The sequence below is a fragment of the Prunus dulcis genome, chromosome 1, assembly GCF_902201215.1.
Source record: "Prunus dulcis chromosome 1, ALMONDv2, whole genome shotgun sequence".
In the NCBI taxonomy this organism is placed as follows: Eukaryota; Viridiplantae; Streptophyta; class Magnoliopsida; order Rosales; family Rosaceae; genus Prunus; species Prunus dulcis.
This window is the reverse complement of record NC_047650.1, coordinates 36,626,985-36,651,733: the sequence shown is the minus strand read 5'-3', so window position 1 is coordinate 36,651,733 and position 24,749 is coordinate 36,626,985. Positions and strand designations below refer to the sequence as shown.

At 38.4% G+C, this 24,749-nt stretch overlaps 3 protein-coding genes and 1 non-coding gene across 4 annotated transcripts; 2 read left to right on the top strand and 2 right to left on the bottom strand.

The window, feature by feature from the left end:
- Positions 1–6,068: 6,068 nt before the first annotated feature.
- LOC117614409 (probable LRR receptor-like serine/threonine-protein kinase At1g56130) lies at positions 6,069–13,323 on the top strand. The gene is made up of 24 exons (XM_034343210.1): positions 6,069–6,468; positions 6,684–6,958; positions 7,049–7,142; positions 7,304–7,350; positions 7,864–7,915; positions 9,161–9,237; positions 9,351–9,507; positions 9,597–9,668; positions 9,756–9,827; positions 9,955–10,026; positions 10,126–10,197; positions 10,324–10,395; positions 10,487–10,558; positions 10,649–10,720; positions 10,885–10,956; positions 11,052–11,123; positions 11,213–11,284; positions 11,598–11,666; positions 11,745–11,810; positions 11,923–11,967; positions 12,118–12,183; positions 12,253–12,637; positions 12,733–12,928; positions 13,106–13,323. Exons 1-24 carry the CDS (start codon positions 6,179–6,181, stop codon positions 13,279–13,281), a joined length of 2,715 nt encoding a protein of 904 aa, XP_034199101.1. The 5' UTR covers positions 6,069–6,178; the 3' UTR covers positions 13,282–13,323.
- A 261-nt stretch (positions 13,324–13,584) lies between these two features.
- On the bottom strand, positions 13,585–13,657 carry TRNAR-CCG. The gene has a single exon. It is a non-coding gene; the product is annotated as a tRNA-Arg (tRNA).
- Positions 13,658–14,892: 1,235 nt separating this feature from the next.
- On the top strand, positions 14,893–17,427 carry LOC117614410 (putative clathrin assembly protein At2g25430). The gene is made up of 2 exons (XM_034343211.1): positions 14,893–15,082; positions 15,198–17,427. The coding sequence occupies exon 2, from the start codon at positions 15,239–15,241 to the stop codon at positions 17,189–17,191; it is 1,953 nt and encodes a 650-aa protein (XP_034199102.1). The 5' UTR covers positions 14,893–15,082; positions 15,198–15,238; the 3' UTR covers positions 17,192–17,427.
- Positions 17,428–23,270: 5,843 nt separating this feature from the next.
- Positions 23,271–24,386, bottom strand: LOC117614413 (glycosyltransferase BC10). The gene is given in 3 exon segments (XM_034343214.1): positions 23,271–23,656; positions 23,659–24,005; positions 24,007–24,386. Coding segments are annotated over 3 exon segments (1,113 nt in total).
- Between the last annotated feature and the right edge of the window lie 363 nt (positions 24,387–24,749).

Here is a 24,749-nt window from a genome sequence, read left to right as displayed (position 1 = left end):
TTCATTCCTTTTTAACTCCCGTGCCCTCCCCCTCCCATCATTAACACCATCTAACAAGCCACCGCCCAATATCACCCACCCAGCAACCAACCCTTACCACCCTCTCACCACAAAACTTCTCAAGACACCCTACCTATATCTCTGTCTCTCTGTCTCTCTGTCTCAAGTCCAGTCCAAAAAATTGAGTGCAAGCAAAAGACCACATTGCTCATAAATTATTACAATATGGCCAATAGATCTGCAAAAAAAATAAAATCGCTCCAACCCAGCGCACCCACCAAGAACTACTCCTATTTCAATTTTATTTTCACTTCTTAGGGCTTATTTGATGGTGTTTTTGAGAAACAGAACTTGAAGTTGGGAAGGGTAAAATCTATAGCTATCTCCAAGTTATTAAAAATCGATTGATGAACAAAGCTGTATATTGGAGAATATCTAGTTTTAGGTTAGGGTGGTGGAGGGATGATTAACGGGCTTTGGTGCGGTGAGGTGGAAGGCCAAATCGGAGAGAAATAGAGGGATGAAGGGGGTCGGTGCACTGTTGTTGGGTTGTCGGTAGGGATGGGGTTGGGTGGGTCACGGCTAGGGGTAGGGTGATATAAGGTGGTGGAGAAATGAAGAGAGAGATATACAGCAGAGACGAAGGCTTCTAGGGATGGGAGAAGAAGATATTTTTTTTATTTATTAATTTTTCCATTTTGTATTGTTTATTTTTAAAAAGAATTAATTTTTTAATATTTGCTGACTATATTACCCATCCACAGGTAACAGAAGTTAAAAGAATTTGACAGAAATTGAGGATTTTCCTTAAATTGTGTCAAATTGAAACTAATGGGATGAAAATGTTCAAATTGAAGCTACAGAGACCTTAGTGATAAGAGTGATAAACCATAGAGACCAAAAGTAACTTTTTGCCTAAAATTATAGATGTATACGTGTATTTAATAGAAACCCAGTAAGAGAAGATAATTAAAGAGGAGATAAATTTTGAGTTATGCATGCATGTGGGTTGCTTTTCGGGTGGGCATAGGTTCTTATGTTTCACATGATGGGCTGGACCATTACATGTGGGTATTTTTTCTTTTTGAAAAATTTGGGGTAGGCAGTAGTCTTCCTTGCCCTAGGACCTGCCCATGAGACGGATATAGGTAAGTTTTTCTTTTTTCTTGCAACATTTTTTTTAGTGTGGTTGATAAAAAAATTTATGTCAAACACTTAAAAATTTTATAGTTTAAAATGTTTTCTAAAAGCACTTTCAAACAATGCCCTAGCTTACATGTAGTACACTTGGAAAATTGGTCCTCTTTTTTGTTCTCCAATTTAATTTGACATGACATGTTAAGCTAATGGGTTGATATGAAACAACACGTTAAACTAACGAGTTGGTACCAAACGACTTATTATGTTAACGGGTTATTAAAGACCGTAATTTTTCATGTGAATTCATATCGTATATAATATTGCTAGATCTACTCACATGGGTTTTGTATATACAACCAATGTTTTATATTCGATTCCTGCAATTGTTAATATATCTCAAGTTACAAAAAATAATAAAAGTACAATTCTGTATAAAAAATCAAAATCAAAATCTTTTTTTTTATTATTTTTTTTTTATAACAAGAATGAAGTTAAATGAGAAGATGGATTCGAACTCCCACTTCAAGTGTGGGAATAAATGCTCATTACAACTGAAACTATAAACTCTCACGCACTTAACAGCCATAAAAAAATTGTTGTGAATCCACATTTCTTTGAACAACCCATTAAAACTTGTTATCTATGCTCACTAATACGAGCAATTCTTATACAATCATATCATTATTTTTAGGTAAAATTCATTTTTGGTCCCTTTAGTTTACACTTTTATAACTAAGGCCCTTTCAATTTGATCAATTTTGTCCCTATAGTTTGAATTCCAAGCAATTCAAAAACAATCCCAAATTTTTTTTGGGTCAAATTACTCTAATATGAAGGGGCATTTTAATCCAAACCCACAAAACTACCACTCCCTCAGTAGCCCATACTGTAGCTTTTCTTATGCTTTCAAACCTCAAAGTCTTTTACCTTGGGTTTATGAGGAGAGGTTTTGGACAATGCATGGAATTAGGTTTGGAGTTTGATAAGTAACAGAGAGAGAGAGAGAGAGAATGTGTGTGTGTGTGTCTGTGAGGCAAAAAGGTGGCCGTGGAGGGTGGGGATAAGGTGGCTGTGGGGGTGGCGAGCGGGTTGAGTTAGGAGGAGGAGGTTGAGATCAGGAGGGGAAGGGATGGGAGAAGGTGGTTGTCATGTAGTTGGAGGGGTTGCTGGGTGGTTGTGGAGGGGCTGTAAGTTGGAGTGAAATGCCCCTCCATATTAGAGTAATTTGAGAAAAAATTGGGAGTTGTCTTTGAATTGCATGGAATTCAAAGTACATGGACAAAAATGATGAAATCGAAATTGCAGGGATTTTAGTGGTAAAAATAGTAAACTACATGAACAAAAAATAACTTTTTTGCCTTATTTTTATAACAAGAAGAAGAAAAATATATATTCCGTCTGATACACCAGAATGACCCTATCATCAACTCCATTCATTCATTCAACAAATGAAACTCACTGTTAATTCAGATTAACAAACTAGTAATCAGCATGGTCGTTACTAATTTGCAAAGACATTGACATGAAGGGGAGGCTCCTTTTTGTCCTTTGTTCTTGTTTTGGGGCCCACCTTCCTTCCACTTGCAGTTGCTTCTTTTGGCATTGATGAATTTCTTTGTCACTGGGTTTTTCCCTCTGTCCTCCTGCGTTTTACCTCTCCTCTGGTCCCCATTGAAGTATGAACAATGATGAAGGGTTGGCATCTTCTTGGGCTGAGTTCAAAGCTTTAATCATGATAGTTGAACACAAAACTTCAAAGAAAGATAAATCATTTTCACACACATATTGAAATGTTAAACGTGTAAAGATGACTCAGATTGTATACGCAATTTACTTCTTAAAACCCATTTGATGTGTAAAACAAAACAAGATGGTTAAAAGTACTTTTCTTGGTGCCCCAACCCCCCCTCACTGAAATGACCTTTTTGCGGCTGTTTGCAAGATTAGATTAAACCCTAATAATTAGCAAACGAATCTAATTATGAAATACAAGTTCACACTACAAAACTTATAATAATTAACCTTGGACTTCAACCTAAACAGAAATAATCAAACAAAACTCGAACCAATTGTTCCATGAATTCAATGAGTCGGGTTCTCATACATTGATAATTTTATTAGTTTTAAAAACTAACATTATCATCTTATTAAATTCGTAGTCTAACAACATAAGTTTTGTAACAAAACGTTACTTTCGGTCAACACAACGTGGTGTAACCTTTTGAATTGTATTCTACATTTTGATCCAACTCCACAAGCTTTGGTTGGCTTGTTTGCTATGTATATTTACACGAACCTTCCAGGAAACCAAGTAAGGTGGTGGTGATCGTAATGTCCTCATCGCACATGGATCTTTCATTAGTAATTTAAGTTAGATTGCAGGTCATGAACAAGACATTAGCATACAACAAGTCTACTTTGAATAGAGAGTTATGGGTCTCTATCAATTTAGGTCATCATATTCTCTTATCCCAAAAGCCAAGGATCGAAGCACCTTGGGCGTCCCTTTAATTTGGGAGAAGAAGTTGTTTTTGGATACTTTGGTCCCTCCCCCTATGAGGGGACCTCTCTAAAGAGATAAGAACATGAACACTGAGCACTCTACTTTTGATCTTTAAATTAAAATGCTTCCCACTAACACTTACGTACCTTCAAAGTTCAAAGCATAAGGCATGTGGGTCCTTTAGATTTTCCTAAGGGTGGCCAGACAGACTTTGCACATAACATGCGAGCGAGGGTTGATCTCAGTAGTGGTTGAGTTTATTAGGTCAAGTAACCCAAACTGATTTTTCATACTCAAAGGTTCTTGAATATTTGGATATCTAGACTCTAAACCATCAATTTTGGTCCCTTGTTTTGATGGAGCTTCCGAGCTTGGCCCCGACTCTAGGCATGTCTAAAACTAGGTCAAATTTTGATTAAGCTTTTTAGCCGAAAGATGAATTAAATTAACTTGATGGCATTGCTATGGCTTCTCCTATATTTGGTATATATTGGTCCTGTTTGTTAGGCAAGGATCAAAGAATAGGTTTGGCCAATTAAAGTAGAGGTTAGGCTAGTCCAACCCTTTATTTTACATGTAAAAAGTTATTCTAACTACATAGAGAAACTTATCTTCAACACAAATTAAAGTCTTGTACTAAATTTGAGAATGCATGCAACTTTGTCGTACACATATTAATCGCGTAAAGAGAGACACAAAGAAAAAAATGCATACAACATGTTGCAGGGAAGTTTCTCTCGAATTTCGGGGACACCAAAGACAAAATAACATTATTAAACTAATCTAAACTTTAATCTCACTTGGGAACCTCAGATTAGTGGAGCATTACCCATAATCCTTCTCCATCATGAACCTCCCAGCTTTAATCAATTCAACTTGCTTCTTTTCCTTTTTTCTTTCATGCAGTATACTCATCTGCTCAAATTAAATGACAACATTTGAGAGAGTCGGTCGAATTTGCATGGCAAAGCCGCTGATTCATGATGTCTTGGAAAAACAAAATGCCAGCTAAAATATGGGACATATAAATTAAATAGTGTTAAAGAATTTGGGTTCCACCAAGTACACACGAGCGCCACTCAGACAGGGTTGACAAGACCGATCATTGAAGTTAGTTGGCTTGAAACGTGTGGGTCGAACCACACAACCCATGCTGGTCTGCACCTGCATGCACTCACAAACATATAGGTCCTGGCCAATGCTCGTTGTCACGTGAACATCACGTGGGCCTTTATGCATGTATATACGCATGCCCTCTGCAAAAGCAACACATAGAGACCCCTTAGTTTAGTTGAATTTGGATTTTGGAGCCAACACATACCAAACGTATCCATATGTTGTTGGTTGTTTTGTCCAATATTATTGGTCATATAATATATATTTATTGGGTTTTATATGTAAACTCCGACAAAGAGAATCTTTACTATTTTAATTTGGAGATGAAGAGGTTTTGAGGATGGATCAAAATGATTTGGACGATGAACAAGGTCAAGGGGGAATGTTTCAGACTTTTGAGTCCCATTATTATGGAAGTTTGAACGATGGACTTAAACAGTTTATGCATGCATCATCATGTGTTTGACGGCTTTTTCCCGACATGTATGCATATTGATTATTCAACATGTTTAGTTTAGATTAATTAACTATTATATTACACTCATCAAGAGTTGTAACTGGCCAAGTTAGTTGAGCAGAACATGACTATGATTGTTTGCAAATATTGTTTAATTTATTAAAATCTTGTTCCATTTCACCTTCTTATTTTTCAGGTATTGAATTACAAATTGTAAAAATATACATAAAGAATTAGAAAGTAAAATAATTTCAATATTTACGCAAAAAATAATACTCCAGATATTATATATGTTTAAAAAAAATATATAAATCATAGTCTAAACTACAAAAGAGAGTAAAATTTCTCACAGACACATTATCAAGATGTCATAAGATTTTAAACTTGAGACCAATAATCTACAAATCAAGACTTTTTCGATGAGTTGGATCCTGTTGGCAGAGATATTATATATTAGCAAAGAAAAAAATATAGTTTAGAAAAGTCAAGCCACAGAGAGAGAGAGAGAGAGTAGGACTAATGTGACAGGTTGAATAGGGGAGAGAGAGAGAGTAGGACTAATGTGGCAGGTTGAATAGGGGAGAGAGAGAGACTAGGACTAATGTGGCAGGTTGAATAGGAGTGAGTGATAGTGTGGGTACTTGAGTCTTTGCGTTTGTAGCACGTTGGTGCACTCTTTGCTCACCTGTCTGCATCGCTGCTCAACTTTTACCCGACCCAACTTCCATGCTGTCCCGAACTTCTTCTTTTCTCCAAGACAATGGTTCTTCTCCATCTCCATCACCTCTCTCTCTCTCTCTCTCTCTCTCTCTCTCTCTCTCTCTCTCTCTCTCAGAATTGTATATAAATAACCATTTCAAGTATAATCTCATCACTAGCCAAACTTTCCTGCTTTGTTTGCTAATTTTCTCTGCCTCTCCATATTATTCTTTGTCGGTGTTCTTGTTGATTAGTTGTATGTTATGGAGCTCCAATTGGGTCTTTCTCTGGCTCTTCCAGTTCACAATCCTGTTAAAGGGTTTGACATGCGCAACCATGGGGATGGGGTTGAGAAGAAAGAGATATTGGTGGGTTTGGGTTTGGAAAGCACAAAAAACCAAGTTCGAAACAAGCGCAGTTTTGATTTGGCTTTTGATGAGAGTGCTGGAAATGAGTCGAAAATGTTGCCCTTGCTGTTGTGGAGTGGCCAGCCAAATGAGGAAGGTGATGAGAAAGGGCAAAAGAGAAGAGACTCTGTCAGTGTCATTACCAAGTAAGTATCATTACTCATAAGCCATTGATTACGAGTTTGAACGTGTAGTTGAAGTGTATGTCGACATAAGTTTGAGAAGAGAACATTACGAATTAAGTATATGCATAATTATATAGTGTAATTAAAGTAAGCTTTCCTTATATAGTAGTTTCATTTGTATTTCATGCACTAGTTAATTATTAATCAAGGATGTGTTTATCAAATGTGCAACTCAGAAATGAAGGAGAAGGAAACCATGTAGTTGGGTGGCCACCAATAAAATCATGGAGGAAAAAGATGCTTCATCAACACCACGGCGTCGGCCATGATCATCACCATCATCATCAGTACCCTCATCACCAGAATCAGATATTGGAAGCTAATTCCATGCCCATGTCCATGTTGGTGAAGGTGAAGATGGAAGGGGTGGGAATTGTGAGGAAGATCGATATAAGGCCTCATCACTCTTATCAGACGCTCAAAGACACCTTGATAACCATGTTTTCCAAATGTAAGTACTAATTAAGTGATTGATTGCTTCATTTTATTATTATTAATTAAGTATATAATGCTTCAATTAAACACACAGGCAAAAGATCAGGTGGCAGAGAGGGTGGTGGTGCAGGTGCAGAATATATACTTGCTTATCAGGACAAACATGGAGATTGGCTGCTCGTTGCAGATGTTCCCTGGCAGTAAGTGCTAAAATTTTTTGCTTTTAAGCTTTTTTGTCTTCCCATATAATATTCCCTCTGTTTGTTTCGTCGGTTTGGTACATAAATTATATATATGTTATTTTTTTAAAGATATTAAAACATTAATTATGAGTAATATTGGTGTGGGAATGATGTTGCAGAACCTTCATCAAGTCCGTGCAGCGCCTGCAGATACTGAGGAAAGGAGGTTGATGAGCTAGCTGCTGCTGCTGATAGGGTTTCTGCTAAGTACTCAAGCATAATTACTAGTACTCTTTGTTCATAATTTGCCTAGTGGGAAAGGAAAAGCATATGTATATTGAGAATGAAAAAGGAGATTCGCTTGAATAGGTAATATTTGCGACCAAATTATCAAAGTCTGTAACTTTATAATAGAAAAGGGGTAATAAAAGTGGAATGCAGCACAAATTTGTTTCTTTGTTTGCCCTAATTTCATTTTGAATATATTCGTTAATGACAATTGGCTTCTATTACACATGTGATGTCAATTACCGAAAGATATTTCAAAGTCTTAAAAGTCGGAAATCAATAAAGCTTAGCCGCCTGAACACGACGAGACGGCAGTATTCAGCTTCAAAGAAGAATGAACAACGGTAGTATAACAACTTTTTTATATAAAAAATATATATATACAAGCGATAATCTAAATTATGAGGGGGATGAGGGTTTCTCACACACACAATATAAAGGTGTTATGAAGGTTTGAACCTAAGACCACCGATATGCAAATCAATACTATTTTCCATTGAGATACACCCGGTTGGCTAGTATAACATCGTTATTAGTTTATAAACTTACTTTTAAAATTGTTTGATGAAATAAGGATATAATTGACATTTACAGTGGACAAGTACGTATTATTATTATTATTATTATTATTTTTTATGCAAGTCATATTGAGGGTAGGAGAAATCGAACCCACAACCTAGAATGTAAAGGAAAATATTCTTATAACTACTTGAGCTAAGTCTCTTGCCAAGTATGTATTATTTAGTGATGAATTTAAACAGTTACTTACACTTTTCGTCGCTATGATTTGATTAAATTTAATTTAGTCCATGGGATTTCATTTTGTTTGGACGAAAATATATTGTTAGGGAATTGTAATAATATCAATTCATGAGCCTATTTTCAAATTTATTTCATAACTGAATTGATTTTCGAAGTTTTTTTAGGTCTTGTAGTATTTGATTTCTTATTTGAAAATCGAATTCAAAGACTACATGCAGGATTCTGCCATACTTGACGGGTTGTATTGCAATTTCAAATTTGCATAATATGTACCATTAAAAAAATTAAAATTTTGTGTTGAAATTGAAAAGTTTTGGAATTTCTTTGGGCAACTATAGAATTAGAAGCCCAATATTGGGGCAACTGATTAAAAGCCCAGCCCAGTGACCCAGTCAAAGCCAACACAAGCTGCAATGCATAAGCTCTCCCTCTCCCATGGAGATTTCCTCAAACAAACAAGCCACCATCCTAATTTAATCAAATTCAAATCCAGGCAAATATGTAACTTCAGTTTCTGTATGAACACTGAATTGGGTTTTTGTTTCTAAATTTATTTTATTGAAGACATCATTATCAGAAAAGACCAAGTTAATTAAACCCAACGAAAATCTGCACCATGACATGGTGTGCAGGAACAGAGAAAGAAACAGGACAAAACGTCGTCGTACTCGGGTTATTGTCAACACAGTTAAAAAAAACTCCCAACACTGGCAGTTTGCTTTTGGCGCCAAGCGAACCGTCAAAGCCGGAAGAAAATAAAAAAGCATGCAATTGGGTAGCTCTGTTTGGTCAGTGGTCACCATGTTCATGCAAGTCAAACAAAGAAAGACTTCAATGGCTGAGTTGGGTTTTTGTACTTGGATTCACACAACAGATTCGATTCTCTTTTATTTCTAGCCGGCCTTGTGCAAATCTTTCTCTGTTAAATTAAATCAACCCATGAGTTCAAGTTTTTTTTTTTCAATTTTGGAAATGGGTCTCTTGAATTTGTCTTTTTCTTTGCTGCTGCTTCTTTCTGCATTGCAGCGTGTTTCTGCACAATTAGCCACTGACCCAAATGAAGGTTTTATTTTGGTCAAGCTTCAATTCGGTTCATAATTTTGTTTATGTGATTTCAATTTGTGAATTAATTCTGGGTTGAATGAGCTTACTGTTTTTGCTGCTTCTGTTTCTCAGTTTCTGCTCTCAACAAGATCATAGACCACTGGGACTTGGGAAATCAGCTGAGCCTTACCATTGATCCCTGCATGCCAAATGCAACATGGGCATCCAATACTGCAAATCCACGTGTCCTTTGTGACTGTGCAGGCAGCACCTGCCACATCACCCACCTGTCAGTTTATCATCATCATTAACAATAATTTTCAGCTTTGCATGAAGTTTTGGAAGTTAAAATCTGTCCGGATTTACCTTGGTGTGCAGGAAGATATATGCTTTGGACATTCTTGGTGAAATTCCCAGGGAGCTATTTGAGCTGAAGGAACTGATAGACTTGTGAGGAATCTCAAATTAGTCCTTGAGCTTTGGTTGTTGTCTTCCTAAAATTGAAAAATAAAAATGTTGGAACCATGGTGCATGCAGGAATCTTGGTCAGAATGTACTAAGTGGGCCCATCCCTGCTGAAATTGGACAGTTATCTAAACTTCAATACCTGTAATTGCAATACAATTCTTTCAATTTGAATTTGTAGAGTAATTCAAAGGTTTAAAATTTTCTTTTTTCTTCTTATGTTGATTGAATCTTTTGCTTTGACTTTTTTGTATGTTGGGAAATTGAGCAGCAGCTTGGGCATAAACAATCTGACAGGTCCTGTGCCCCCAGAGATTGGGAACTTATCCAAGTTGCTTTCCCTGTAAGCCCATTTCTGCAGTGTTTCAAATAAGTGCTTTTTGTTCATTCTTTTGCTTTGCTTTGTAATAGTTTTGTTATGTTTCTTTTTTGTGCTTGACAGAAGTTTTGGCTCAAACCAGTTTTCTGGACCATTGCCAATGGAGCTTGGAAAATTAACCACCTTACAGGAGCTGTAAGTTTTTCACAAAAATCTATATGAATTTCTCTGTTTCTTCCGTGGCAGGTGTCAAAATGGATTGTTATCTTCGGATAGGTTTTATTTATGTGACCCCCTGCACCATTGGTATTCTCATTTCAGATACTTGGACAGCAGTGGAGTGACTGGACCAATTCCTCAGGAGCTTGCCAACTTAAAATCCCTTAAAACTCTGTACTTATATGACTCTTTTGTTCTGAAATATTGAAGCATTTGATTTTTATATCTGTAAGTTCATTTGCGGGATTATCTTTTCTTGTCTCAGCTGGGCATCTGATAATCTCTTCACTGGAAAACTCCCAGAATTCTTAGGGATTTTTGCAGAACTCAAAGACTTGTATGTTTGGATTTCATTGGCACTAATACATTTTCACTTGGATTTTATTTTTCTTTTCGAATTTAACAGCTAACGTGTTCTTGTTTACAGGCGACTTGAAGGGACATTGCTTGAAGGCCCAATTCCGAGTAACTTTGGTGCTCTGGTGAAACTAGACATCTTGTAAGCCCTGGTTTATGTGTATCATTTTCATTTCCTTGTATACTAACTGATGTTCTGATAGGAATGTCTTCTTTTTACTGCACAAGCCTTTTCTCATTTCTAAATCAATGAGGATTAGTTTGTGTTGTTTGTTGGAATTTCTCATTTCTAATGCGCTTGTGTAGGAGAGTTGGTGATCTTGGTGAAGAAGATTCTTCTCTTGGATTTTTGGAGAATCTCACAAGTTTGTCCACATTGTACGACCTATATCTTTGAAATCTACTTCAACTTCGCACCAGCTGCTCAATTCTCTAATTTACAATTTAAACAAATTTCTCAAATTTTGTTGTAGGTCTTTGAGAAATTGTCGAGTTTCCGGCAAAATTCCAGAGCAGATTGGCAACTTTGCTAAGTTGCAATACCTGTAAGTAGCTTGATATTCATTCCTCCTCATGATCTCAAATGGACATATGGTGTTAATGTCCATTTATCCAAATGGCTTCACTATGACAGGGATTTGAGCTTCAACAAGTTGACTGGTCAAATACCAAACTCATTCCAAGAATTTACTGTGTTACAGTTTCTGTAAGTAAAGATTATTTGCATTTTTCTCTTTAAAATTACAAAATGCATTATTGGAATCAAACAGACTTTGGCTACTGCTGCATCATGCCCTCCTTGAACCTTATTATAAAAAAACTCAATTAGTCTCTTAATCAATTCAGCCATCTTTCTGCAGTTCTGAATGGGTTGGATGATAAAACTAGCAGCATCTGTTATTAAATGATTATTATGAATTACTTCTAACTTTTTAAGCTGAAATTATCAGTATAATAATGTGTTCGGTTCACCACGATTATGATTTTCCTCATTGAAAAAGTTCATTTGTGGATCTCAGATACCTTGGAGACAATAACTTGAGTGGAGAACTACCTGCTAATATCGTAACTCCAAAGCTTATTGCTCTGTAAGTGGCACCTTTAGTTTTGCCAATCCTAGATGGAGAGATTAGATTAAACCAGATAAATATATTGTTTACTTACAGAGATGTCTCCTTCAATCCTATGTCTGGGAATTTGCCTCTAAATTTTGCCAGAACAGGATTTTCAATGTAAGCTAACCTTCCCTTTTCCGGTCATATTAAAAAAAAATATGTGACTATCTTTGAGGGTAATTTATCTTGTACCATTATTCAGCAGAAGTTTCTGTGTTTTTCTCTTCAGGAATGTGCTTGGTACATCTATCAATGGAAATGGTTTACCAGACAGGTTATATATATGTATATATCCTCAGTAACAACATCATACTTGTGATTCAAACTAAAGATGAAGAAAATGTGAAAACTTTATCAATTGTGAGCATAAATAATATCAGAAGTATTTCTGATATTTTCCGTATTAAAATGGTCATGGAGTCAGGGGGGGTTTTGGATTGTTGAATTGCCTCCAAGGAGATGCTAAGTGCACTAATCAACTCCCATCATTGTGTAAGTGAAGTTCTTTCCTTGCCCTTCATCTTGATTTTAGTCACTGAATAAAATTTACCAGGAAAAGTATTGTTGCAGCTTCATTTTCTATTAAATGTGGAGGCACAGGCCAGACATCTGCATCCGGCATTGAATACGACGACGATTCTGAAACACTGGGAGCTGCTTCATTCTACAAAAGCTCCAGATGGGCAGTGAGCAGCACAGGAAACTTTGTTTTCAACTCGAATGGACCTCGGTACATAGCAAGCACAGATTCTCAAATCACAGAAACTCTAGAGTCTGAACTGTACAAGACAGCAAGACTTTCGCCAAGCTCACTGAGGTACTTTGGCCTTGATTTGATGAATGGAAAATACATTGTTGAGCTTCACTTTGCAGAGATAGCAATGGAAGATGACACAAGTTCTTGGAAAGGTCTTGGAAGGCGCATTTTCGACGTCTACATTCAGGTAACTAAGGCTTGCTTTTCTTGCACCTTCTCTTGCTTGCTTTGTTTATTCTCTCTTCCCTTCCCTCATGACATGCTTGCATTCGATTGTTTAAGGGTGAGAGAGTCCTCCAAGACTTCAACATCCAGAAGGAAGCAGGGGGATCAAAGAGAGCACTGATAAAAACATTCGAAACAAACGTTTCCAACACAATCATGAACATCCACTTCATGTGGGCTGGCAAAGGCACTTGCTGCATTCCATTGCAAGGCACATATGGCCCCTTAGTGTCAGCAATCAATGTTCGTCAAGGTTATTATCATCTCCATTCACATACTGATCACGTGACTAATTATTATGCAGCATTGCATACACTCGTTGCAAGCAAAAAAAAAAAAGAAAGGCGAATGATGCGTCTTATTTCGTTCATTAGTGAACTAAATTGTGCTTAACTAATCTGTTTATTGTTTTGCAAACGCGTTCTTGTAGTCCCGGGTGCTGGCAATTCTGCGAACCGTGGGAGGAAGCGGGTGAGAAGAATTGTGGGGATCTCACTTGGATGTGCAGCTGCTGTTATGATAGTGTCATCAGTGTTCTACTTATGGTGGATAAAGGATGATGCAGCTGGACATATGAGGGTGCAAACAGATATACCCAAGAAATGAGCAAATGAAAGTGAGAATGTGAGAAGTGATGGCCTTTGTTGGGTATAAATATTTGTTTGCTTTAAACTAGTACACTTGCAAAAATGGGCAAATGGGTATGTAGAGAATAAGAGGCTTTTTTCACAAAAATGTTAAATTTGGGGTCAAATCTCAAATCAAATCAAAGTGCGCAAAATCTAGTTTATCAAACTCTCTTAATTTATGTTGTGTATAAATATATCACAAAGTCTGACCAAAAATAAATAAATATGTCACAAATCCAACAAAAATAAAAACCAAAAAAATGAAAACAAAAGAAAGAGGCGATCACGGTGGGACTCGAACCCACAATCTCCCGCTCCGGAGGCGAGCGCCTTATCCATTAGGCCACGCGATCTGTTGTTCAGAATCCCTACTTTTTCCGTATATGTTCGTATAAAATTATAAAATCCATTTATTTATTTATTCTAGTTTTTGGTTGGTACAGTTTATCTTTCATCCTCTCATTCATTAATTAAACTAAAGCCTTTTCTTTTCATTAATAACATTCTTTATTAAAAGAAAAGGGGGCAAAACATGTTGCAAAATAACTTTATTAATAAATAAATAAAACGTTACTGAACTTCTGTTTGATCCATCCATATTAAAAGAAGAAAAGAAAATTTTGTTTTCTAGGTGTCCCCCTATGGTTGCATGTGTTTGTTTTAATAGAAAAAAATATGTATTATTTAAAGAAGAATATCTAAATCACTAGATATCTTGTAACTTTCGAGAAAAAGGAAGACCACTAAACTTGTGTGATTCTTTATTCATTGCATTATTAATAAAATTCTAGGGTTTTAGAAGCAATAACATTTGGCTAATAAATAAATTAATATGCTATTTTGTGTTAAATATAAATTATAGTCTAAACTATTCTAAATTAGAACTTGATTCCGAGATTTTGATCAATTGGCATTCTTAAGTGAGAGATTATCATAATCATTAATACTTTATATTTTTTTTAGATGCACCTTCAACATCTTGACATTTTTATACGTAAGCTTATAAACAAATATCAAAATGACCTGGTTTCCTCTTGCTACAAATCATGGTCAACTCTCAAAATTTTATAATTGTCAATACTTAAATTATTCACATAATATAGCCATCTAATTTGTTAAAGGGTAAAAATTTAAAGAAAAAAAACGTTAATTACCAATTAGGATATGGAGGAACAAAAAGTATACACGGGCTTAATTAAGTTGGTTAAAGAGAATGTGTTGTCCACTCTGCATCTAGTTCGAATTCCCTTCTCTCTTAAATTTTTTTAAAAAAATATTATTTAAAAAAAATAGTTGAATGAGGGAATCTATTTGAGTAGAGTTTAGTTTGCTTTTTTTTGGGTAAGATGGTTGAGTTCACTTTGGGACGTCTCAATCAGGTAAGTATCACCGTAAACCGTACGCTCGATTGACGCCTCCTTTACTAAAATAAGCTCCGCTCCACCCAATCAGAACCCATTCACACGTGTCATGCTTCTCTCAGACACGCCGCCCGACACTACCGCCAATCGAACCCAGCTACTCTCATCTCAAGTCCCAACCAGCTCCCAGATCTCAGATCCAATCCACGGCTCACATCCCTCCACGTCCCGGACCCCAACGCACTATTTAAATTCACTTTTTTCTCCCTCTCTTCTGTTCGAGACATAGACAGAGAGATAAGAGGGAGAAACCCAACAAAAAGCACGAGAAATCTCTGCTCCGATCTCATACCGGATCCGATATCCGACCCGCCGGACTGTCCTAGCCGCAGATCTAGACAACCCCCGACACCGACGGTAATTACCAAAATGTCCGGCCCTTTCTATTTTTAGAAACTCAATCTTTCTCTTCAGTATTTTTAGCAAAAAGCATTAAAGCGAACCCGTTTCGGTCATTTCCGTCAAATCTCAGCCGGCATATATAATTCGAAGGGAAGCAAATCGACGGCGGAGATGGCGCCGAGCACGATCCGGAAGGCGATCGGGGCCGTCAAGGACCAGACGAGCATAGGCATCGCGAAGGTAGCGAGCAACCTGGCGCCGGACCTGGAGGTGGCGATCGTCAAAGCGACGTCGCACGAGGACGAGCCGGCGAGCGAGAAGCACGTGCGGGAGATACTGACGCTGACGTCGTCGTCCCGGGGCTACGTCCACGCGTGCGTGTCGGCGGTGTCGAAGCGTCTAGGGAAGACGCGCGACTGGATCGTGGCCCTGAAGGCGCTGATGCTCGTCCACCGCCTGCTGAACGACGGTGACCCGGTGTTCGGGGACGAGATCGTGTACGCGACCCGGAGGGGGACCCGCCTCCTGAACCTATCGGATTTCAGGGACGAGGCTCACTCGAACTCGTGGGATCACTCTGCTTTTGTGAGGACATACGCTCTGTACTTGGATCAGAGGCTCGAGCTCATGCTATTCGAGAGGAAGAGTGGTGGTGGTGGTGTTGGAGATCGGCAGAGCTCGATTGGGTCTAATGGGTCTTCGCATTACAGGTCTCCGCCGCCGAGGAATTACGAGTATGAGTATGGAGGAGAGCGAGATCGGGAGTTTAGGGACTATGAGAATGGAGGGGGGATGAGAAAGTCGAGATCTTACGGGGATATGAATGAATCGGTGAGTCGAAACGGGCGAGATGAGAAGAGGGCTGTGACCCCATTGAGGGATATGAAGCCGGAGCAGATTTTTGCGAAGATGGGTCATTTGCAGAGGCTGTTGGATCGGTTTCTGGCGACCCGACCCACGGGTTTGGCGAAGATTAGTCGGATGGTTTTGGTTGCTGTGTACCCGGTGGTGAGGGAGAGCTTTCAGCTGTATGGTGATATCTGTGAGGTTTTGGCCGTTTTGCTTGATAAGTTTTTCGATATGGAGTATCCGGATTGTGTGAAAGCCTTTGATGCTTATGCGAGCGCGGCAAAGCAGATTGATGAGCTTGTCGGGTTTTATGCCTGGTGCAAGGATTCGGGTCTGGCCCGGTCTTCAGAGTATCCAGAGGTGCAGAGGATTGGAACTAAGTTGTTGGACACATTGGAGGAGTTTGTGAGGGACAGGTCGAAGGGAACCAAGAGTCCTGAGAGGAAAGTGGAGCCTGTTCCTCCGCCTCCTCAAGAGGAGGAGCCCCAAAATATGAATGAGATTAAGGCGTTGCCGGCGCCGGAGAATTACACTCCGCCACCGCCCCCTGAGGTTGTGGTGAAGGCGGAGCCCAAACAGGAAGTGGTACCGGACTTGGTGGATTTGAGGGATGATGGGGTTTCAGCTGATGCACAGGGGAATAAGTTGGCTTTGGCTTTGTTTGCTGGTCCTGGTGGTAGTGGACCTGCAAATGGATCATGGGAAGCTTTCCCATCAGATGGGCAGCCCCAAGTCACCTCGGCTTGGCAGACCCCTGCCGCGGAGCCCGGGAAGGCAGATTGGGAACTGGCATTGGTAGAAACAGCAAGCAATTTATCTAGGCAGAAACAAAATCTGGGTGGCGGGCTTGATCCGTTGTTATTGGATGGAATGTATGATCAGGGCGTTGTGAGGCAGCATGTGAGTACTTCCCAATTGACTGGCGGTAGTGCTAGTAGTGTAGCATTGCCCGGGCCAGGGAAGAGCGCCACACCGGTGTTGGCTCTTCCCGCCCCAGACGGGACGGTTCAAGCGGTGAATCAGGACCCGTTTGCTGCATCATTAACCGTTCCACCGCCTTCCTATGTGCAAATGGCGGATCTAGAGAAGAAACAGCATTTGCTTGTGCAGGAGCAGCAGGTATGGAATCAGTATGCCAAGGAGGGAATGCAAGGCCAAGGTAGTTTGGCGAAAATGAGCGCTCCGGGGTACTACGGAGCAGCACCTTATGGTATGCCTCCGGCTAATGGAATTGGGATGCCGCCGGCGGCCGGGTACTACTACACTCCTTACTGATATTATTGTGATCCTCATTTGCCTGCCTATAAATGACTTACTCTTTGTTCATTTTGTATGATGTATTCCTAGTTTTTTTTTTTTTTTTTTTCTATGTTGTATGAATTGTTCTAAAGCCTGTTCTTGCAACTTGTGCATGAAAATGGTTGGGTGGAAGAGAGGGGACTGAAATGAAGAGATTCGTCATTGTGGGGGGATTTTGATGCTCGGATATACGTAAAATCGATTTGTGATGATGTCTCTTTGTGTTTTGTAATATTAGAATTTGTTGACAAATTTTTCTTTTTTTTTTTCTTTATATATCAACAGACAAGAATCTCTGATTGTTGTTTTGATAACCAAATTTAATTCATTCAATTTAATGCAAAGCAAGTTTCTTCTTTGGTGAAGCTTTTCAATCAACTATGTTTTACCTGCTGTCCTAACTAATCTGGACCCTGGACCCAATTTGGATATAATTTGACTAAATTTGATTAAATTCGGATTATGGTTTGCTAATCTGGACAAAAACTGAGAGTAGGAAAGTTCCAAGACCTGAAAGAAATGAGACCTGCGACATAAACGATAGACAATAGTCCAAAGCAGCTTCATGGTGTCAAAGAAAGCAAGGAGAATTAACTGAAAACGACCTCCTTTGTCAAATTTGGCCACAATTCTTCTTTGTTTTGTAACTAACAACTCCAAGTACTCATCCAAGTCCAAATTAAAGTCGTTCTAATCCAAATTCCAAATCAAGGGTCTTAGATAAGTGACCCCCGCAAATCAAACACCACTTTTTGGCCGCACTAATCATTAAGAACAAGGCATGGGATTCTAAGTTGTTTTCTTTTCCCTTTTTTGGCTCTTTTCAGAATAATTATAGATTGTGATGCTTGCCGGTTAGTAAGTTAATAAGGCGAGCATCTAACCTAAAATGAATTGGCAACAAGTGGAATCTCAATATAACTGTTCAATTTTTAATTCAACATTCAAGATAAATCAATGAAATCAGACAATATTAAGTCCTATAATTATGATCAAATAAATAGATTAAATAGATGAATATAATATTTCATGTAAACAATGAAATAATCATGATAATAATCAAGTAGTTCAATTTTCTAAAATTGGATTTTTCCGACTTGAAAAATAAACAATTCATCATATTAAGAAGTTAGTTTTTTTAGTGAGGTGAGGTAAAAATTCAATGGCATAAAGTCCACACGATAATGTTGTGAGGAGAAAAAGAACAATATTGTCTTGTTATGGCTTGTGGGGGTGGTGCGTGTTGTGTGGAAAACAACTGTCAGTGGTTTTAGGTTGCTTTTCAGTATGTTCCACCACTTCTTCATGAATTTGGCATCCATGACCCACCATCGTCCTCTTTTCTTTCATGGCTTTTCTACTTTAACCCTTTACTCTTTTCTTTTTGTTTGTGCTTCATTAACCCTACTCCAACTTTTGATTATAATATAATGACATTAGTCATACTCTTAATGGTTGAATTCAACCTGAACCTTCTAGTTAATCCCAATAACGCAGAATAATATCATTCAAATACTCGTTTGAGAGCGATTAGAGCATCTCCAATCAAGTTAAAAGTGCCATATAGATATTTAACGGCTATAAATAACAAATTTTTTTTTTAATTCTTTATCTTGAATGATTTGACTATTACAAATTTTTTCAACACTAAAATGTAATAAAATAAGAATTTAATTTGACATATCAGATGGAGTGTAAAACTGTGTAAATGTCAAATTGCCACATCAGCCATCAAATTTAAATTTGATGCTTGGAATTTGATATCCCCTTGGAGATGCTCTTATGGATAAGCTAATAATCGCTTCTATGAAAAATCACTTCTCCATATAATCACTATGTGAGGAAGTACATGAGAGATGTTTTGTCACATCCTTGGATCAACTCCGCCGTAGCACGATATTGTCCGCTTTGGGCCCCCCTCTCTGGCCCTCACGGTTTTATTTCTGGGTTCTCACGACCAACTTCCTAATGAGTCACCCATCCTGGAATTGTTCTGGCCCCCAACTCGCTTAACTTCGGAGTTCCTATGACTCCGAAGCCAATGAGCTCCCAAAAGGCCTCGTGCTAGATGGATGCGGGTGTGCACATATAAGGCACATCACCCCATCTCCATTGGTTGATGTGGGATCTTACAATCCACCCCCCTTAAGGGCCCGACGTCCACGTCGGCATACTCGCACTATACGGCAGAGTGGCTTTGATATCAAATTGTCACATCCCGGGATCAACTCCGCCGTAGCACGATATTGTCTGCTTTGGGCCCCCCCTCTCTGGCCCTCACGGTTTTATTTATGGGAGCTCACGACTAACTTCCCAGTGGGTCACCTATCCTGAGATTGTTCTGGCCCCCAACTCGCTTAACTTCGGAGTTCCTACGACTCCGAAGCCAGTGAGCTCCCAAAAAGCCTCGTGCTAGATGGATGCGGGTGTGCACATATAAGGCACATCACCCCCTCTCCGTTGGTTGATGTGGGATCTTACATGTTTTTCCTCCCAATTAATTATGGGAAGGCCATAATCACTTCCAAACAATACCCTAAAAAGATTGCATCGCCAACTAGCTTTTGATCTAGTAACATTTCTTTATTTAAGGCCCGTTTAGTTCAAGGTTTTTGGACCCATGAATATGAACTTCCCATGTAGCAGAAATTTCATACCATTTTTCTCCCCACTTGGTAAATTATTTAATGTAGGTTTTAGACTAATTTACTCATGTTAGTATTTTTAATATCATTTTTACCATTAAAAAACTCTTCATATTAATATATTTTAGTACTAAAAAACCAAAAGTGTTGTTGGAAAACCGAACAACTTTTCATTCTTAATATTGCAATAACCAAACATGGAAATGAGAGAAAATGATAGTTCATAGTCCTCATTTCCCATCATTCCCAAATATGGGAATGAACATCCTCCATTTTTATCTTGTAGAATTCGACATGGGAAGTTTATTCCCAAGAAGTTCAAAGAGATTTATAATTCGAATCTTTTAAAAAAAAAAAATTTAATAGGAGAAATCGATCAGATTAATAAAATCAACTATAATTTCATAATTTTAAGAACCAACCTACTCAAATATAATGTCTACTTCAAAAACTGTATTACTTTTTGGTAGTAGGTATTTGAAGGTTTTTAATTGAACCCAATTGCGTTGACCAAATGTAAAACAAAACAGAAGAAAAAGCAGTCCTTCCCATTTTGACACTGTCGGTGGATTTTATAAGTCGCAGAAATTTTGTTATTAACCAAATGGCTAGCTGTTCATTCCTTTGACTTTTCCGTCAACAAAGGTGGCAAATAACACATGTATGATTGACCGCAAGTTTCATTTGTATAAACGGGTCATCGTTTTATATTAAATTGTAATTTTCCGAGAACAAATTCAAATTAGTTGAACAAATCATATCAAATTTGTACATTCGAAATCCAACACCAACATCAGAAATAATGGTTTACCTAGAATTGTTACCCAAACCAAATCAACATTGAGAGGCCAACTGCAGCTCTGTGCATGTTGTGGGGCTGAAGAGGGGATAGGTCATCTGAACTCTACCCCATGAGTAGTTGAGGACCACACAAATCATACATATTATTGTAGTCCCCAGGATGTTTGATTGTCGATATATTATTGATAATATTTCATTTTCTCATTTATTATCGATACAGAACGTACAGATATATTATCGATACATTTTCACCCTGCACAGAAAGATTGTATATATGTCCATGCCATTTTTTAATGGAGTTGAGCAAACTGCCCCTTGGTGGTTTGATTTGATAGCTGATGGCGATTTTGGTTTGGCATTGTTCAATGATGGGGCAGATGGGTCCAAGTCTCTTTTATGAGCCTCATAATGCTCTGCTTGCTGGGCCAATATGTTTAACACATTGGTCGTCAATTTTGGGATTGTTACTCAATTTCTCTCATCATTGTTTTGCATGCCCTTCTCCTTGTTTGATTTGGAGGACTCTTCTTGTACTCTATCTATCTATGGTTCTTGGTGGGTTTCTGTTTCACCCATAATCATCACCATCCACCAGCTTTGCGTTTGAGCATTATAGAAGGCCTTTTCACCATTTGATTGTGTGCATGAGATGAGCCAATTGAAGTTGATTATTTCAGATTTTCGGTGTGCTCTTAAGTGGTTGTGATTTAATTCTTTATAGTATCAGTGTGTGTGTGAGTTTTCCTCCTCTCATTTCTAACTTTGACACCATCATATTAGATTTGCATCTAAAACCGCTCAAGATATTGAGTTTTCAATTTTTCTATTGTTTGGTTGAGTTGGGCTAGTTTCCTTGTGATCATTAGACGGCCAATATGGTGGGCCCAAATTAAATAAGTTTTCATATATCCATATGGTAGAATTCCATGAGAAATTCTATTGTGAGGTGCCATATATGGGCTTCTCATGTAAACCTTCATATTAAGTTATCATTCAGATGTATCATGTGGCTAATATAAATGTTTATATCTATGGTCTATATATGGCACCCTCACCATAAAACGACTCAGAATTATATAGTGAAGTACCTCTATAGTGAGAGCCTTATTTAAGGCCATATGTCTTAATCGTTGAATTAAATTGGTTGAGTAGGGAGTTTCTTTTTTCTTCTTCCTTTTGGGTGCAAATAGAGAAGCACAAGCCGAAACCATATTAGTTTTCAAATCAGAGTCAGTCCATTAAAGAATAATATGGCTGAATATGGACCATTTAAATCGGCCCAACATCTGTTGAAAATGCTTATGATGTAACTGGGTTCAATCAAACCATCCAACTTCTTTGAGTTGGTTAATCCAATTTGGGGCCAACAACTCATTTATCTATTATGACAATAATAAGTCCACGGCCGATGATTTTTAAAATTATTTTAAAATAATCTTCATGCACTTCTCTTCAATAGAGAAAAAATAAAATAACTATTTTAAATTTTTATAATAATTATTTGAAATTGATTATAAAATAAAAAGAGAATGTGGGGACAGATGTCAAGACAAGAAAAAAAAAAACATGACGCTAGATTTATAGTAAAAAAGTGTGATGTGAGTGAGCAAGTTGCAAAATATAAAAAATAAAAAAAACCATTAAAGTTGCTAGCGGATTAGGATCTAGATTTGAAGACCACGTGTCTTATGCTCCAAATAACATTCACAGTACCTGACCCAAACAAAAAAATATTTTTTAAATATAATCTCAACATACCTACTATACAAAGCAACATACTTAAAGTAATTTTTATTTCTATTTTTGGTAAAAAATTAATACCTTTTCACCAACCCTGATGTAAATACATGCAATTCCCCCGCCTAGATTTACTAGGTACCTTCCACCTACCTCATTTTATTTTCTAGCCGACAATGTGACACGTCATTCTTCCCCTTTACCTTTTCCTACCTAAAATCCTACATAACAAAAATGACGTATGACATGTAGAAAGTTAGAGCCAAAACTTTAATGTTTATGGGTCAAAATGTGAAACACACAATTTAATTATACAATCCTTTTTGGCTATTCAGATAATGAAAAAATTTGAATGGGGAGGGATGACAAGACAACTTTTGGCATAGGCCCAACTATGCCTTTACCCAATACATGACATCTATTATGTCGCGTGACACGATGAATGACAGACATTAGAACATGCATTAACTACATAAGAAAAAAGAGCCAAAGTTAGGCAATTCCCACGAAAACAGAACATTAGGGTCCTTTTAAGTTTGTTAAAGGGCAAAGCTTTTGATCATTGACAATCACTTAGTTTGGCCGTAGGGGAATCTATAAAGCCAAAACACTACCACTCATAAAAGTCTAAAAAGAGACATTGCACTGCTTAGGCTTAACCAAACATGTTTTTCCACTTTGGAAAAACCAAGAAAACTCACCCCAAAAACCAATAAACGAAAAATATATATATTTTCCTCCTCAAACCCACTGGGTTTGTCCTGGTTTCTTTTTTTGTTTTGTTTTTTTTTGTTTTTGTTTTTGTTAATAATTTCATTTGTAAATTACAAACCAAAAAAATAAAAATAAAATCCTAAATATGCCATCGCATCTTAATCCTTGAAGATGACATCATTGGCCATAATCATCAACGGTCCAATAGCATCCGGTGTGAACTTCCTCGCGAACATAAATGTATCTCGCCTTTCTATCACGGACCAATCAGAGCCGTTGCCGCTCTCCTTCTCAACACCGTACTTCGCGCTGTCATTTCTCAGGGCGGTGATCAAATCGGGCCCCACCTCGGAGGCCTCATACGTTCAGGGGTGGCCATCGAAACTCCCGTTCCAGTCCACGTGTGTGAGGGTAACGGGCACGCACCTGCCTGGGTCTCTCATGTTTAGGAGGGTAGGAAAGCAATTTTTCTCCCGGTAACACGTGTCCCAACGCCGGCACGGTAGCTTGAACTTGCACCAGAGCCGGTGGTCACCCACAACTACCTCACGTGCTTCCCCTTCAGGATCCAGAATTGGGACCAGATCCGAAACTCCTCCAGCTTCACATGCGGCAGCATCGCGTCCTCCCCACGCTCCGCCTACTTGTCATACACCTCGATCTCGTTGTCCAGAATCTCGATGAAGCTCTTTTTCGATCGGGCGAGGGTTTGGTACGTGAAGTTGAAGGACCAGATGAGGATGCAGGAAGGAGAGAGACGCGCGAACATGGCGTTCTTGGGGTCATTAAGGAGCTCGTAGGCAAGCAAACGACAGGTCGCTGAGATGAGAGTGGAGGTGAATTGCTGGGCGGGTCGGGAGGGAATGACCCGGCGGGCGAAGACGCAGAAAAACAGTGAATCTCGAGTTGGCGTGGACGTACATAGAGAAATAGGTTTTTGGGGTTTGGTTGAAGAAGCGTTCCCATATATGGGAGAAGGGGAGAATGGTGATGGTTAGGAAGAGGAAGGCAATTTTGGGGCGATCGGAGCGAGGCGGGTGGGAATTGACACGGGCGGCGAGGAGGAAAAGCGAGTCGTCATCTAATGGGAGGGATTTTGGCAGTGAAATTAGGTTGATTTTTTGGTAGGTTTTGGTGAGTTTTTGGGATTGGGAGATTTGGGTAGGGATGATGGTGGTTGTGGTGGCGGTTGGTCTTGTGATAGTGAAGATTATGGTGAGAGGCAAACAGAGAAGAACGGTGCAGACGAGAGAAAATGGCATTGGGGAGAACATGGTTTTGTGGTTGAGAGAGAGAGAGAGAGAGAGAGAGTGACTGGTATTTTTAGTGGAAAATGGAGAGTGAGATTTGGTGGAAGAAGATGAGGAGCATGGTGATTGACGACGGGGATAAGATTGATATCAACCTAAAAGCGTTTTTTATTTTTAAATTATTTAAAAAATAATTTGTTATCTTTTGTTTGGAAGATATAAAGGGGAATTAATGCTAAATAACCTGGTGTTATGTGTGAATAATTTAGTCTAATAGTTTATAAGGGACGTGTGGCTTAAGTGGTTCAGTTTGTACCTAAGTTGTTCTAATCTCCTTCCCTATTTTTGTGTGATAAAAAATTACAAACGCGGATTAAGAAAGTTGAC

Excerpts from the sequence above, each read along its gene's own strand:
- LOC117614410 (XM_034343211.1), top strand. The coding sequence starts at position 15,239 with ATGGCGCCGAGCACGATCCGGAAGGCGATCGGGGCCGTCAAGGACCAG.
- LOC117614409 (XM_034343210.1), top strand. The coding sequence starts at position 6,179 with ATGGAGCTCCAATTGGGTCTTTCTCTGGCTCTTCCAGTTCACAATCCT. Across the intron at positions 9,828-9,954 it reads TTATCTAAACTTCAATACCT|CAGCTTGGGCATAAACAATC; the intron begins GTAATTGCAATA and ends GAAATTGAGCAG. Across the intron at positions 11,968-12,117 it reads GGAAATGGTTTACCAGACAG|GGGGGGTTTTGGATTGTTGA; the intron begins GTTATATATATG and ends TCATGGAGTCAG.